This window comes from Etheostoma cragini, chromosome 15, assembly GCF_013103735.1.
Source record: "Etheostoma cragini isolate CJK2018 chromosome 15, CSU_Ecrag_1.0, whole genome shotgun sequence".
NCBI classification, from domain to species: domain Eukaryota; kingdom Metazoa; phylum Chordata; class Actinopteri; order Perciformes; family Percidae; genus Etheostoma; species Etheostoma cragini.
Genome location: NC_048421.1, coordinates 3,135,799 through 3,153,228, shown reverse-complemented (window position 1 = coordinate 3,153,228; position 17,430 = coordinate 3,135,799). Strand labels below are relative to the sequence as shown.

General features: G+C 39.4%; 1 protein-coding gene across 3 annotated transcripts in view; it reads left to right on the top strand.

Annotated features, from left to right (window-relative positions):
- Window positions 1–5,182: 5,182 nt before the first annotated feature.
- LOC117957456 (meiosis inhibitor protein 1) overlaps window positions 5,183–17,430 on the top strand; it is a 54,574-nt gene continuing 42,326 nt past the window's right edge. For 2 of the 3 annotated variants that reach the window (XM_034893204.1, XM_034893205.1), the window contains exons 1-7: window positions 5,183–5,236; window positions 5,502–5,664; window positions 6,124–6,247; window positions 7,985–8,035; window positions 8,899–8,972; window positions 11,100–11,205; window positions 15,553–15,762. In XM_034893204.1, coding sequence (XP_034749095.1) covers window positions 5,521–5,664; window positions 6,124–6,247; window positions 7,985–8,035; window positions 8,899–8,972; window positions 11,100–11,205; window positions 15,553–15,762 — 709 coding nt within the window. In that variant the 5' untranslated portion in view covers window positions 5,183–5,236; window positions 5,502–5,520. Of the gene's footprint in view, window positions 5,248–5,501; window positions 5,665–6,123; window positions 6,248–7,984; window positions 8,036–8,898; window positions 8,973–11,099; window positions 11,206–15,552; window positions 15,763–17,430 lie in introns of all 3 variants that reach the window. The other variant, XM_034893203.1, reaches the window with a different exon arrangement.

The following is a 17,430-nucleotide window of genomic DNA, read 5'->3' as shown; positions in this document are numbered from 1 at the left end:
GAAATAAAAAGAGGGGGAACAAAACAGAATATATTAGTCAGACTCACACAGATTCTGCCAACTTGATAGGTGAGTATAGGCTCAACTGAGTAGTGCTGTGTGGGTGGATAAATGGATAAAAGTTATAATGCCTACACTAAAGATGAAAATAATGCCTTGTAGCATTTATTTTTGTGCCTCTTGTAGTCTCCCTTTTGTTCTTCTTTTACTCGCCATTATGTGACATGGGTTTTTATTCGCTCTGAATGGAGTCTCTCAGTGCACAAAGCAAACAACCCATCAATCTGATTAACTGATGAAAAGCAATCTCATGAAGAAGAGCCAAAATTCTTTCCTTATAATAAATGGGAATCTCCTCCTATAGTCAGCTTGAAGACAAATGATCCATCATCACCGCGCAGTAATGATGGTTCATGATCAATTCAATCGCCTTTAATCACTACAGTCAGGCACTTTTGAGCCGGGAAATCTATCTTACACGTTCTTCTAATCAAACACTTGGAGCAAAACACAGTCTGGCTGGAGTAGTTCTCCGCCCCCTCCCTCTTTGGTCAGCAAGTCCTCTCTTTCATTTGTCACTGTCTTTCTTCTCACTCTGTCCTCTCTTTTCACAGCCCTACAGTTTCGAGTGACTTTCACATCTTTTTACAATTTACGTCATCCCCGATCATTCAGATCTGAAGAGCATCTTTGAAAAGGGGGATACTCAAACTCTATCCTCTCTGTCATCTCTCTCTCATCACCACCACCTTTTCATCTGACAAAAAGCCTCAAATTTCCCGTACTTTTTTCAGTTGAATCTCTATCAAGTCGAGTCCCGGTGTGCTGAGTAGTCCACTGTCCTTGTGTGAAACTGAATAGTCCCCTGGTTGGGTCTAGCTGAGGACAGAATATGTAATAAGAGGACTCTGGGCTCCAATGAAGCCACATGTCTCAGTGACACATTGTACCTGCTCCCTCCCTGCGTAGCTCACTGGCTTGAATACTACCTGCCCTGTGTGTGGGTTTGTGGGCGTGTTCTATAGGGGTAATACCAACCATTGTTAACGTTATTGTTGTTGTTTAATATGTCTCACATAAGTTGTGGAAAGTGCTTATGGAACTGTTGAGAGAAGAGATAATCTATAGTGTTTGCCTTTTTTTGAGGCAGCACAAAGATAAGACAAGGCAAAACACCAGGGAGGAGAAGAAAAGCCTGTTTGCAAACTGCCAGCATTGCATCTGAGACAATATCAGTTTTGTAAAGAGGGTCATGTCCGGTGCTTAAAACCAACCAATGCTGACCCATGAAGTCATCCATAATAGAGTCATTGTGGCTTTGTTGCATGTCAGTATTTTAGGTTGTGGTGATGTTGGTTTTTATCTCAGTACTGTGGCCCACTCGCTTAACAGTGAAGTAAGCTGCTGCGTTTTCGCAATAAGGCTTTCTGTTTTTGTCAGTCTGCTAAATGCTGTGGCTCACAGTTGAGATGCTCATGGAAACATCTGATGACTAATATTTCTGAGCCCACAGAAAGTAAGGCAGTACATTATTTTATGCAAATAAACCATAGAGAACATCATCCTAAAGCGTTATCATATCTTTGTTTCCAGGAATGCATTTTGTACAATGCAATCACTTGTCTTATAGATAATTTAGGGACACACACATTGCAACAGGCAAAATTCAGTTAACATAAAAATGTTTTTAGCGTGCAATGTATAGTGTCATACATTTTTGTTATGCCTTTATTAGAATTTTTACAAACTATACAACACCAAAAGCATTTACATCAGCTATACATTTGTTATTTATATTAATTGTAATCATACAGTAACCCTACTAAAAAGGAATGCCATAGCCTACAGATACTAGACTATAGGATGGAAATGTTGATGTCAGAAAACAGCAGGCTCTAATACCACGTTAAAAAACACCATCAAGTATCAAACGTCATGAGGTGATACTTACAGTTGCCTAGACTGTGGCACCGAATGGAGCAATGTGGTCCATCCTTTTAAACAACAGGTTAAAAAATAAAAACTACGCCCGTATAAACAATGACTAGGCCTACGTTTCGTTAAGAGTTTTTCTTTTCTTACCGTGAGTCGATCCTTTCACTTTAATCTGCCTTGTCTCCAAAGCTGCACATGTGCGTCAACATGTTTTTTTGTGTGTGTGTTTTAATAAATGACGTTATCCGTTAGTCAGATTTAATCCATCGCTCCCACTTGAGGAGTTTTCACCTCTGAGGGTGAACTGCACCTGAACGTTACACCCGAGTGAGAGCCTGCCGCACACACGCACGTCGTCCTAGTTCCGCCCCCTTCCTACTTTATCTCGTTTAATTTAGAACTAAACCTTTTATCCTTTTAAATAACAAAGAAGTGCTACCTACAGTAACCATCTAGGTTGCTGTATGCATGCAGACAATTAAGGTTTATTAATAATCAAGGATTTTACAGCCACAATATGGTTTTAATGCATATTAGGATATTTTCTAGTAAGACTGAGTGTTGCGTCAATGGCCCAGCGGGACTATTTGTTGTTTATAAGTGGTGAAGCAGCTTGATGTTGGCAAGTAGGTTGTACAGGCAGCAGGAAGTATTCTGATCTTTTACTTGAGTAAAAGTATCAATATACAGTTTAAACATACTCTGTTACAAGTTGAGACATGCATTCAAAAGTATTGGCATCAAAATATACTTAAAGTAGCCTACCAAAAGTGAAAGTACTCATTATGCATGTCCATTTCAGAGTTTATATTTCATCCCGTATTCCTGGAGCTAATTTGAACTTCTTTATATATTGTTGGGTATTGCCATAGTCACATATCATAATTTAGTTGATTTATATTTTGTATTATTAATCTGAATCTTCAAAGTAACCAGGAACTAAAGATGTCAAATAATACAACACCTCTGTAAAGCAGGGGAGCAGCATAAAGTTGTAGCTCCAAATTTTATTTAAGTACTAGGCCTACTTGAGTATGTACTTAGCTCCACAACTGCCTAAATGCTTATCCCAGTGGAACAGTAGGCATAGGTAGTTGTCATACTGCAATTATCTTTACCAAAAAAGGCTGTGGCTACCTAATGACCTGTAAATGTCGTTGTCACAGGAAACAGTATGTTGCGTTAACGTGAGCAGAGTTATGGTGTGACAAAGTGTGGGCTGGTGACTGGAAAAAAAGGTCTAGAGCTATAGTTAAGGTAGTTCAATGCCCCCCAGTGATGGCTGCTGTGGTGCAATGAAATCATTACTGTGGCATTGTTTAGCACTATAGACTGATCTTTGTGTATGTGGAGGTGTTAAACACAGGAAGTGGTTCAAGTGGTTCATCAAGCCAAATGAGAGAGAAGCAAAGCCCCAGCAATGATGTGAAAAAGGCTTGCATGTCAAGACTCCACTTAGGGCAGGACCGAAAGCTAAATCCATTTGTCTCTGTGTTTTAGTGGCCCCCGTAGAATTGTCTATGTGAAAAAGTTGTCAAATAAAGTTGAGAGATACGCTTGGCTCCCACCTAAGCAATGAGAGAGGCTCTCTGTCGGTTTCAAACTCTCTGTCTCACTCTCTCTCTAAGGGGCAAGTTAAACTCTGAGACTGATGGATTTAGCTCCTGTCCAAGCACAAATGGAGACTCTGGAAACAAATGTTTTCCACCTGCTACTCGAAGGTCTGCTACTCTTTTCAGTCAGCCAGTCAAGGCTTTGACCAGAATAACTCTGCCTCCATTTTGTCAGAAAGGCAACACATTCTGCACATTGAGAAACTATGAGAGTAGCCTACTGCACACGTGTGCTCAATCGTGCACACTGTCACACAGAAACACACACTCACACTGAGGCAGAGTTGAGCTGCCTGCACTTTGTCATGCGCTATGTTTGATGTGCAGTGAACTCTGATTAAGGAGAAGTACAGAGAGATTCTAAATTGACATGTTGGTAGTGGTTAAAAGTCGCCCCCACACTCCTGTCATCAGATAGTTGCTCTGTTGCCGAGAGGCTTTTGTTGTCATGGCGATAACCAAATTGTGGCCTTCACTGCTAAATGATACCGCAAACTCATGCATCCCACCATACTGTATACTCACAGCTTATTATTCAGCAATGACATTCATTGAGGCATACGCTGGTGCTGATGTATAATTTCAAACATAATGAATGCCTTTTGCTCAGATATAACATATCAGCCTACTTTGGAACTTAAGAGACTTCTAATACACTTACACTTTTTATGGCGCTTTACTATAGGCTATAAATAACTATAGAGCAACAAACCTTTGAGAAGAAACATGGGGCCTGAGTACCTCTTTAGGGAAATCCGTTTAAAGGCTCTGAACACCAACATGTACCAAGTGTATGTCCCAGGACTGCGTGGGTATATATTTGATTGACTGACATCTTCTTGAGTCTTCTGTTAGCTTTGTTGCACCTGATGGCTTGACAAATTTGGACACCTTTGTTATTCTTATTAGTAGATAAAGATGTAAGACCTAATAAATACCATTAAAGCTCTGGCACACCTTTAACCTGAAAAGAGGACTAATCTGAAAACACGTATTTGGGTGTTGGCTATACAAAAGTGAAAAATGTAATAATTTGGCAAATGCAGTAGCTCCATGACACATTTTAAGTTGAAGAAATGAGATTTGTAAAGTTTGTACAGCCGGTGCCCCAATCTCTGCCAACAGAACACATATATAAACAAATCATTTAGTGTGATGTAACTGAGAAGCGGAATAATAGTAATGTATGTCCATTGTTATTCCAGCTATCCATTATTAACTGGAAACAACTGAGTATAAGAGCCTGAAATAATTATCCATATTTGTTTACCACATATATTTTCTTATTAAGTAACCATTACAATAAAATATTAGGTTATTTTATTTTCATTAACACAACACTGAAAAAATAGTGTGTTCATTTTCTTATTTTGCCCATCCTTTTATAATTAAGTTGAGCTCAATTCTTTCCCGTACAAACAACAAAAAGAAAATGCAGATGGTAAACAGATTCTTAGAATTTTTTTTTTATGTTTAACTATTTACATTTGATAAAAGTTAAATAAATATTAGTCAAAAATAGAAAATTACTTTGACTATTTATCTTGTGAATACTTTTACAAAAAAATAAAAAAAATATCGTATGTCCTTTGCCATTGTATATTGTTTAATAAAGTTTTGATTTAAAAGGTAAAAAATGCGCCTCACTCCCTCTACTTGAATCTCGACCGGGCAACGTTCGTCTGCTACGTGACATTTGGTTAGTTTACTGAATTTAATAAATATGTTTCATGTGATAGCGTTGTGAATACTTAGGTATTTTTTAGTGAGAACTTTAGAAGAAAAAAACCCCTAGACCGCAACTTTTGTTTTTGAGCGGCATGACGCAGTTTGTTAATTAGCTAGCTAACATTAGCTTGATGTGTATGTTAATTAACATTAGTCAAGCTGTGTGTAACTCACCTACCTGACTTGCAAAATGACTTGATAAGCCCTGGTATGCATTTTCTGTTTGACAGGTGTAACTACCAAAATGACGAGTGGGGACATTGTTTATGACAAGATCCACTTCAGGCACGACCCAAAATGGAGCGGCCGCCTGGGGCCTACAGAGGGGGGCGGGGTGCTGCTCTGTGTGGCCTGTGTCATTGAAATGATTGACAGTGACGATATAGCGGTGAGGAATACATGATAAAAACTTTTTTTTAATTTTTATTGTTTATCTTATTTGAATATGAAGCGTTTCTTTTACTAATGTTAATCCTTCCAGTATTTGACAGCACTGAGAGGACCAGGATGAGCTTCGACCCTCAGGCCAGTAGGATCCTGAACAATGGGCACTGCCTCCACATTCTGCTTCATGATGAATCATGCACAAGATCTAGGAGCTGATGGAATTACATTTCAGTGGAATTATACCTCACAACTTGATGTGACAAATAAAACGGATTGAATGATTGGTGTATGTTAAGTTATAGCTAGGTGTGTGTGTGTGTGTGTGTGTGTGTTATCCCCTATCATTTCCCGTTTTAGGTATCCTTTGGGATTAGGATAGGACATTATCCTGTTGATTTCCCTTGATGCACAGGCTTATTTACCCTGCCATATCTGTCTCCCGCCTGTCTCCGCTCTGCAGTCAGTGAGGAAGTCTTTTGCCCTGTCTGGTATCAGTGGTGTGCTGAAGTGTTCTCCGGGGGCCTTGAGAGAGCTGCTTCGACAGGACACCAGAGTCTCTCTGCATTTTACAGCTTCTCTACTAGGTGAGAGGTAGTGGAACCTGCATACATACTTTCGTCTCCCATCTGTTCTCGCTTTGTTGTTGCAAATATTAAACTGATAAATCGTAATGTGGGCATGTGTTTGTAAGGTCACTTAACAAGAAGCATCCACAAACAGTAAGTGTGACTGAAAATTGCACAGATCCTCTATTCGATATTGAGCATCACTAACCAGCACTGGTTGTTCTTGGCATCTTGCTGGTTCGTATGAGAAACAATCTTGGAACTAATCTCCACTGGATTAATCCACAGTCGTGCTAGTGCTGCAGTCACATCACTCCTTTTCTGCGAGGCCAGACTGAACAATGAGACAGATAGACAACAATAGATCTTATCACATTACCTGAGCAGTAAGACACAGAAATGTTTTTGCATAGATAATAGAGTAGATAATAGAGTTGACATGCTGTTCGCAGCTTTTCGTTTGTGTTATAATCAAAGTACACACTTGCCATCTGTGTATTGAACCATTAAATTACATTACATTACATTAACTGAAGAGCTGGGCAGATATTTGGGTATTACATTTGGTTCCTGTTGATGTAATTGATGTTCCTATTTCAGCCACATTAAATCAAATGTGAAATTGTATTGTCATTGCAGAATTTAATTATGTAACTAATTGATACTCTAAAAATCATTAACATGGGTTGTATTCAAGTCGACAGTTTTGTTTCTGGCTGTCTAAATATATTATGCTGAATAAGCTATCAGCAGATTCTAAAACGGCATAGCAATGCAATTATTACTTTATTATGAAACAATGATTGATGAGAATCTTTGAGCGGGCAATGAATTGGTGCAGCACTCATGCTTGCATACAAGCAGAGTAGCTATAATGGCCCTGTATTGTGGTTAATACTTGCCAGGGCCAGTACATTATCCTCCCCACAAGGAACTGCCCAGTCTTCTGTAGGAGATGTCAGGAGGATGGCAGGTGCAAAGCACTGGTGTGTTAGTTTATGAAATCCTTACTCTACCCCTGCTATAAGTAAACCTCAGTGTGCTGGATTAATTTCACTAAGTTATTGCTGAATAAAGCATTATGCCATTTGAGCTCCAATCAAATCAGGGCAATGAGAGGATATGTGGCTAAATGATAAGCCAGTAAAAGCTCTGACCAATTTGAAGGAAAAAAACACTAAGAAAGCCATTACAGTGCTTGTGCAATGGTCTGCTGAACTGAGCTTCACCATGTGCCGAAAGGAGCGTAATCCAATGTAAAGATGCCTTTCATCACCACCACTACATGTAGTCCCTTTTTTTTAACTTTTTTTTTTAAACATGCTTGTATGGTTGTATTTACAGGCGAAGACACAACATTTTTTTTTTAAATCATTTTTTACACTTCATGACATGACATTTTTACGCTTCATGACATGGCAATTTATGCTGCTATATATTTTGGAAATCCTGCAAAACTGACTCAAAATTCAATAGATCTGACACTTGCTACTGATAAAACAGGTTCCATTTGGGCACGGACTGTGCAGTATGATCAATTAGACCTCAACATGAATTCCTGTTTATTGTCTTTTTATACCATGTATCATCTAATTCGTCAAGCTATCATAACTCTTAACCTAGTTTGTCCCTTTTTAACGTATGAGTGTTCATCTTTTTCTTTATATAGCTTTGTCAGATCTCTGTACTTCACAATGGGTTTGTGAAGTAGGCTATGCTCTTTAATCTAGCCTGTCATCACTGTTCTGTCCCTAGGGATGCTTCACACCGTGGAGGACCCAGCTACTCTGGAAAAGGTTGACCAAGGTGAAGAAGTTTTCTGTGTGTGTGTATGTGTGTATGTGTGTATGTGTGTCTGTGTCTGTTTGTCCATCCAAACCATACACCCTACCCTACTCACATTACACGCACAGACTTTTTGTGTAGTTTTTATAACACAGATAGTGTAAGAGTGCACGCACACACACACACTGGCTATGAGTAACCTTTATTCTCAAAGACACTTACACAAGAATTCTTTGTGACTGTGAAAATGGTCACTGATGGTTACCTAGGTGATTTTACATTGACTCCACGTACCTATTTCTAAATTTCACGTTTTTGAAGGATTTGACCTTGTTTTGTTGATATTCTTTTACTGCTACACTTTGCAGTACCTTTTCCTTTTTCGTCTGTTTGGTCTGCTATTAATAGGGAAGTTTTGTCTTAATGTTACCTCTTCAGTAAAGTAGTTTTTAGTGCACAGTCACATTTGTCTCACTGCAGCGGAGTCTTTCAAAATGTAAAAATGTTTTGCTAAGTGGAAATTACCGAATTATTTTATGGTAGCTGTCTTAAAATTAAGGACCATGTTGCTGTAATAGTAGAGTGATTAACATTTGACACTGCTTTTGCTCTTTGCACAGATAATGTGTGAAGGAGACATTTTAAAACTCGTTGAGCCTGTTATAGATAATTCTGACAAAAAGTATGTGTGTGTCAGGAGAAAAAAATTGAAGTGGAAAGAAAGCTAGGATACCTTGAACTGTTCAATTTTTCTCTTTCTTATAAAAGCGGGAAACTGTACCAAATTGTGGTGTTTTTTTAATAAATGCTTTAATAAGTGTTTTTTTTATGTTTGTGTACATTATGTGTAAATGCATGCGTTTGTGTGTTTTTATGTGTGTCAGTGCTGGTTCAGCTGCTTTTGGAACTCCAGAGTGAGATGTCCTATCGCTTCGTTTTGGATGAGATACACAAACAGGTGACACCAACACATTTACAGACATATAGAAAAACATTACTTCTCATCTACACATGCAGCCACAGAACACGCATTAAGCATCTTAAATTCATATTCAACAGCACTTGTGAAGTATCCTATCATATAATATGTTAACATGTAACATATCCTCCCAGTATATGTTGTTTAGTAAACAGACAGTGTGCACGTCTCCCTCTTGCTGGTGTTTAGTCACTTCTAGGGGAGGCAGTAGTGGAAAAGGCCCGTTCAGCAGCCAACCCTGCAGGTGGAAAATAGTTAAGCTGTTTTTTAACTGATGATGACAGCAAGGTACAACACCAGCTAGAGGGGCAGACAGGTCTCATTTTTGTTACTAGAATAGAGCCTAATTAGAAGGATTCAAAGTGCTCATATTATGCTTTTTTGGCTTTTCCGTTTCCTTTATTGTGTTATATATCTTTTTGTGCGCATTATAGGTTTACAAAGGGAAAAGCCCAAATCCCCCCTCCCCAAAAGGGACTTACCATCTACCAGAGAATACACTGTTCACAAACTGCTTCAAACAGCTCTATTTTAGTTCAGCCTTTACTTCCGTGACAAATGTTCTTCACTTTGTAACACACGTTATAATGCACACCTAGCGGTGCACGCCCTCATGCTCTGCAACGGACTAGCTAGCAGTTCTTACCTAGGTACTGCGCATGTGCGCATCCCAACAAAGGTGGAACAAAAGTGCATGTCCTCGGGGCAACCTCTACCTTACCCAGGGGAGTGTGCACCCCATGAAGGCTAAGTCCTTTGCATCAGCTCGGGTTCAAGTCCGACTTGCGGCCCTTTGCTGCGTGTCGTTGCTTATCTCTTTCCACCCTTTCCTGTCTATTTACTGTCACTATTAAATAAAAAGGAAAGCCCCTTAAATTAATCGTAAAAAAAAAGAAGAAGTGCGTGGCCTCATTCGATAGCTAAAACAGAGAGCTCAACACACAGGTTGAAAAGAGGAGCTGCAGCAATGTGCAAGAATAAAAAAAAAATTTAACCTATTCTGGTTCGTAAATACAATTATGAACTTGAAAATGAGCATAATATGAGCACTTTAAATAAAATGGTACTTCAGCAACCAACTGTTGAGAATGCAGATTTTAAATGTGAGTAGTGGAAAATGAAGCACGTTTGTTTTCTGAATTCTGAAAAAGAATGAATTACATGTAAGATACGCATGTTTTTATGGTATTGCGGAAGTCAAATGTTTACAATGCCTGCTCTGCTGCTACAACTGCCCCAAAAACAGGATTTAAAAGTCCTACATAATATATCATAGAACACTGACTGCTACTGTTTTTATTATCAACATTGTCTATTCTGTAATTTGTCTTTAGCTACATCCGCACTACTACTACTACTACTACTACTACTACGTTTACAATTTAAACCAGTTTAAAACAATCTCTGTCCTCACAAGCATTTGAAAAGTACCATTTCAGAACTAATCTCTGTACATTTAAATGCTTGAAAACACATATCACAGACCATTACACTGGGCATGCACGTGCTGATAACACGCCTGGACAAAATCTCTTGAGTAATAGCTGGCCTCTTGCGCATGTAGGCTGTATATAAAAGGCTGGATTTAACTGCATCAGAGCTGCTAACATTGATAAATGTTGAATAAACCACCGGTAGTCAAGGCTGATGTTGGCTGTTTTCTTCAGAAAAAGGGTCACCTGCTAGGGGTGTGACGAACCACGTAAGGAAACGCTGGGACTGATGAGAGCCACTTAAGAACCAAACATGGGTGTCTGTGTCATTGTTACCAGTAGTTTCCATTTCTGTCCGTCCAGACTAAAACACAAACCAGAGTTTTCAAACTAAAACGGGGTCAGCAGCATTTCCAAATTACTCTGTTTTAGCGGCTCGGGAATGCCAGCGTATTCTGGACGCCAGGCCTTAACGTAGCAAAACTAAAAAGTGTTAGTGTGGTTGTAGCCTTGATTATCTTTTGTAATACTTACTAATTTCTGCTTACAATGTCAAATACTGTCTTTTTGTCTAGTGTATCTGATATTTGTTGATCTTGTGCAATATGCTGTGAAACTTTGCATTGTTGTATATCTATTGTTATTGAATTTTTTTGTGTGTTTCCCTGACCAGCTAAATGACCAGCTCAGTGTGAAGGGTTCCTTGCCCACCTTCAACTTCTTGGGGAACCTAGTGGAAGCAGTTCCCAACGTGGCCCATAGTCTGGTGACTCAGTATGGTGAGTAAAACTTGAACAGACAACCAGTCATGTCTCAGCAGTTACACAGGCACTGGTGTAGAAACAGCAGTGTGCTTTCATTTTCTTTGTAAGTTTCTTACATGGTCATGATTAGCACTTACAGGCCAAATCAACAAAGTTGCACCAAAAGCTGCTGTTTAAAAAAAAACATGGGAGTCCACTTTGGTGTCAACATTGCTTTGTTAGACGGCAGAAGATAAACAGCTTTTGTAATTTGAAATGTCAGATTGACATTTAGAGAGTTGCATATTCTTTTGGGGAAGACACGATGATCCATGAATACAATTTGGTTTCGGTCAGTTCAAAAACATGCAAATGAGTTCTCATCATGCTGTCACATACTCTCATGTCTATCTTCACTGTGCCATCTGAAAATAAAAATTGAGTAGAAAAATAATGTGACACAAGCAATTCACCTCAAAAGCTGAGATCCAAAAAATAAATTAGAAATATTACAGTTTACTTCAAATGAAAGAGAACAAAATGAAAGTATTAGTGCTGTCAGTTAAACGTGTTATTAACAACGTGCACGAAAACCGATTTTAACAGCGTCAATTTTTTAATCACAAGATTAACGTTCTTTTTGGCCTAGCAAACTTAGTCATTTTTTTTCACATGCTGTTGCAACAACTAGTAACGTTAGAAAAACTACAACACCATACTGGATCTAGCTAGACCAGAAACAAAAGAACCAGTGCGCCGCACACACTTGTTTGGGCTTGTGAGCCGGCCAAACAATAATGTTAAGTTTTGATTGGATGGCGAGCGTGAAACGCCGAAATGGATGTCAATAAGATTCTGAATTGAAAGATTACTTTTTAAAAGTTGCCAAAACCATTTTTTCAGCCAAGCATCATCAAAGTATTTTTTTCACCCTTTTATTGATGGACAGTGTTACATTGTGTGAGAGATGATATATATGATATAGGATATATATATATATATATATATATATATATATATATATATATACACACACACACACACACACAGAGTGAGGCAGGTGAACACCCTGCTATTTTGCAAGTTCTCCCACTTAGAAATCATGGAGGGACCTGAAATTGTCATCGTAGATGCATGTCCGCTGTGAGAGACATTATCAAAAAATAAATCCAGGAATCACAATGTATGATTTTTTAACTATTTATTTGTATGCTACAGCTGCAAATAAGTATTTGAACACCTGAGAAAATCTATGTTAATATTTGGTACAGTAGCCTTTGTTTGCAATCACAGAGGTCAAACGTTTCCAGTAGTTTTCACCAGGTTTGCACACACTGCAGAAGGGATTTTGGCCCACTCCTCCACACAGATCTTCTCTAGATCAGTCAGGTTTCTGGGCTGTCGCTGAGAAACAGAGTTTGAGCTCCCTCCAAAGATTCTTTATTGGGTTTACGTCTGGAGACTGGCTAGGCCACGCCATAACCTTGATATGCATCCTTGATTAATTGCGAGTTAACTATGGCGTTAATGCGATTAATCACGATTAAATATTTTAATTGTTTGACAGCACTAGAAAGTATATTACATTTTTTAGCATCTCTTTTTCTCTTGGCACAGGGATATCCACAAATCAGTCACAACAGTCTATATTGACCTTCAAATGTACATTTCTTAATGCATAGAAATAGTTGTATTGTGTCTACCTTTGAATTAGTCTTTGCCATGCTGTACCCTATTCCACTCTTGCTTCTTAAAAAATGTCATAAAACTGTATTTTTCATATCCCCTGCACTTTCTCAATTCAATGTCTATAGCTGCTCTGACCTTTTCAATTACTCTCCAGCTGCATTGAGATAACCGTGCGGCGTCCACACTTAAAATTCGGTCTGCATTGCCAATCCCATGCTAAATCATGCTGAAAATATAAAAAGCTACACAAGTTGTAAATACATGATCATCCAACCTCTCCCCTTAATCTTCCACATATATGGATATGTTTATATCTTTATATCTATGTACAATTCAGCAGCCCTCACCACCCCACCCACACAAAAGCCCCAATTTCTACACCAGCCACCTGTGTGATGTCCGTCTACTCACTGAACCATTACGCCACTTTGTTTAATGGGCACCGATAATCAAATCAAAGTGGATGTGTGTTGTAGTGTGCTTGTGTCATGCCTGAATGCTTGTTATTTAAAGGCAAGCGTGAGTGTGTGCCTTGTGCCAAATAAATAGGAAGCATAGTTATTTTACTATGCTGCGTGTGTCCACCTTCATGTATTTTCATGAGTTCCACAAGTTTCACCTGGGCAACCAAAGGTAGTGATGGGTTGTTGACTTTGTGTGTTTCTGTCTTTAGTCTGTCACTCAACAAGTCTCTGTGGGGCTGTTAGGACTAAATAGCACAGAAAATGACAGCGAGAGCCCAGAGCACCCAACACTAATGTCTGCCTCTCTATCTCACTGATTAACCCCTCAGTTTGTATCACCCTTATGCTTTTCTCTGCCTGAATCTTTATCTCTATCCATCTATATATCTGTCTATCTGTTTGTCTGTCTGTCTGTCTGTCTGTCCCCCCTCCTTCTGCATTGCTGGTGTCTTGCTCCCTTAGGTGCTAACTGAAGACTGGATACAGACTAAATTAGAGAGCAGGGAGGAGAGTCAGTGAGATAAGGAAAGAGGAAGGCAGACAAAGATAACGAGTAAGATAAGGGACAATTGGACAGACTGCAGTAGTTCTCAGAGGTTGAGATGACCAGAGTTCCAAAATCCAAGAATTAATTTATGAAGAACGAACATATTTCTGATTAGACTACACATAAATGCTTCAGTGGGCGGCTGTGGCTCAGTGGTAGAGCGGTTGCCTGCCAATCGAAAGGTTGGTGGTTCCTTCCCCGCCCCTGCAGTCATTGTCGAAGTGTCCCTGGGCAAGACACTGAACCCCAAGTTGCCCCCGGTGCCGTGCATCGGAGTGTGAATGTGTGTGAGTGTTTATCTGATGAGCAGGTGGCACCTTGTACGGCAGCCACAGTGTATGAATGTGTGTGAATGGTGAATGTTTCCTGTAGATGTAAAAGCCCTTTGAGCAGTTGTTAAGACTGGAAAAGCGCTATATAAATACAGTACATTTACATTCATTTTTGGCAGATCAGTCTGCTATTTTCATCTTAGTTTCTGTGCAGACATTTGAAAGAAAGATGTGCAAAGAAAGATTTTCAGCTTGGGGGGGGGGGATATTTGGCTGGCTCAAACTAATGCCCTTTGTAAAAAAGCCAGAGAGGTTTAATTAAGCAGGCTGAGGCAACAAGTGCAAAAAACAACAGAGAAATACTGTAGAAAGCAGAGCACTAGATGACGAGAGTGGTATCTCACAGTGTTACAGTGGGGGCAGCAAAGCAGTATTAAAGGCAAACGGGAATGAACCTTTGTTTTTCTCTTGTGAAAGAAAGCAAAAGAAAAGCATTTCATGTTTTTTTGTTTCAGTCCTTTGTGCGTCTGTTTCTGTGTATAAAATTTGAAACACAGTACGTTTTTTATTTTACGCCCATCCTTTCACAATTGTGTTCTTCAATTCCATCCTCTGTTCGTAGAGGTCTTATCTGCCTCCTCCCTCTGTTCCTTTTACGCTCTCTCCTCTCTTTTTGCCTGGCTCTCATCTTAGCCACCTCATACATTGTGGTTTAATCAAACATGTCTGGGAGCCTCTTTGCCTCACATGGGTTTTGATCTGCTTCACAGAGCAGCTGGGTTTGGGCTATTTGCTCTACTACACTGACATCACTTTCTTTCTCTATTCTAAACTCTCTCTGTTCCTCTGTCTCCTTCCACCTCCAGCTCTGCTCACGCCTTCCTCTCTCTAGCTACTTCTGTCTCTGTCTCTCTCTGTCTGTGTCTCACCTTCCATCACGTGTACCCTTATTTTTTCTTAGCTTCTCTCCAAGAGTTTCTTTCTATTCTCTTTTTCCCTTCTTGTGTTGCTGAATCATGTTAGAGAGTCAACCTGAATGTGCCCCTTTTTCTACCCCTATGTCTGTTTTTTAAATTTCCTTTTTTACATTAGATTACATAACATTTAGCGGATGCTTTAATTCAAAGTGACGATACAATTGCTATATATGTCAGAGGTTGTACTGGAGAAAGTATGGGTTGAGGGTCTTGCTCAGGAACATATGGGCTGATGTATTGCAGTGGGAATCGAACCCGGATCTCCCACATCAAAGTGGTCTCATATCCATTGTTTTACCCCCATACTATTCTCATGAAATATTGTGGTTGACCCAGTTTCCCCACACGATCATGTATGTATCCTCTTCTTTTTTCCTGTGTATTCCTTCTGTATGTTCATGTGTACTCATGCGTCTCTCATCTCTGTCCACCAGTGCCCTTGCTGGAGCATCTTTGCTCGGCCTTGCTTTACCCAGACGAAGCGCTAAAAGCTTCGGCCCTATATGTGTGGCTCAAACTGTTTGGGACAGCTGGGGGCTCGGCAGCCCAGTCCTTACCCATCGCCATCAGGGACAGAGTGTGTATCCTGTTGCTGCAGACCTTGGCTAATGCCACTTCCCCCCAACTCATCAACAACTGCGTCGGTGAGAAAAAACATCTGCCCCTGTCTGGAGCAAAACCAGCATATATTTTATATTAAAATATTCTACTTGAACTGAAAGTTTTAATGACCACGTGTGTGCAAAGCTAGTTTTCTGAGTTTTGAGCCTTTTTTCCTTTTTGGCAAAACTTACTTTCTTAAAGTAATGACGGTATCAAAGTATACTTAGGCGCATCATTAGGTGCCTGGATGAAAAATGCACTAGATAGACTAAGTGGGATCGAGCTGCTATCTTGTAAAGTTTTTAAGTTGTTGAGATCAGCATAGCATGCTTAGCTTAGGCAAGCATGAAAATACTATGATCAAGCCAACATAAAGGGGAAGATGTTATAAGAAATGAATGAAATTTTCAGCTAAGCACAACATTAAGTAGTATGGGGACTGAGTGAGGGAAATGCTATTTTAAATTTGTTGTCACGTATGAAACAGTCATAACTGACTCCCAGCGCCCTGGGAGGGTATTAGGATGGGGACTAATAGAGTGTGGACTTGAAGGCGGAGTAAAAGGCGGTATATCGTGGGTGGCAATTATGTTTTTTCATGTGAGTTTATTATGCAAAGATAGTCACTTTAAAAGGGGCTCTACTTGAAATACTGAAGAAGAAGAAAAACAGCGGGCTGAGATTGCCTCCACACTGCTCTTACAGACCACTCCCCAATATGTGAACGGAGTGTGATCATAAGAGGTATCCAATGGCAGGGTTATTATTAATCAAATAGAGCTGTTTTATCGGTCCTTCCAGAAAAATGCAGAGTTTTTTGTGATTGTGAAAAAAATGCGGGCCCCGCATAAATATGTGAACTGGCTGATCATGCATTGAATTATGCAATCGCATAATCACGTTTTTCTTGTTTGTTTGGGTTGTAAAATTTTATCTAAAATATAAAAAGCCATGAATTAACACAACCAGCATCTTTTTCAGCTAAGATTAATATTGTACTTAAGGGTGACACTAGATGGAGAAAGGAAAGATTATATACTGAGATGAAAGAGTGTTGGTATCTTGTAGTATCTTGAGTTAAAAAGATAATAAGCTTGCCAACGGGTGATAACCAAAATAGAGCTATTGAAAAGTAAAGGGAGTAATTTCCCTCTAGAAATTTGAAGTTGTTTTATCTCTGTAGTAACTTGGGAAGGAGGTGGGATGCACTGTGGGCTTGGAAAAGCGGTGCAAGGTTGATTTACGCCATATTTTAGGGTAGCTGCAGTTGAGCTCTTGCGGTTGTTGTTTGTAATTTTGAACTGGTTTAATCTTAAAGGTTGGTGCACATGGTGCTCTTTGGATGCTTTTGTATAGACCTTAATGGTCCCCTAATACTCTATCTGAAGTCTCTTTACCCAAATTCAGCCTTGGTGCAGAATTACAGCCACTAGAACCAGTCCTACAATAAGCTTTCCTTAGAATGGGCCATTTCCAAATTCTCTGGGCGTGCAAAGCAGAGAAAGGGGAGGTAACCTTGCTCATAAGGGGCAAGATTCCAGACATTAAGAAATCAAATACGCTTTTTATAATGTTTAAAAATGATTTCTTGTGTTTTATTACTTTTTCTCCAGATGGCTGGAAAGAAAAAGAAAATCCATGCAGCTGGGAAAAATTTAATTGCTAATTACATGCCTGTTTATTGCATTTTAGTTTGAGTTCTGTTGTGG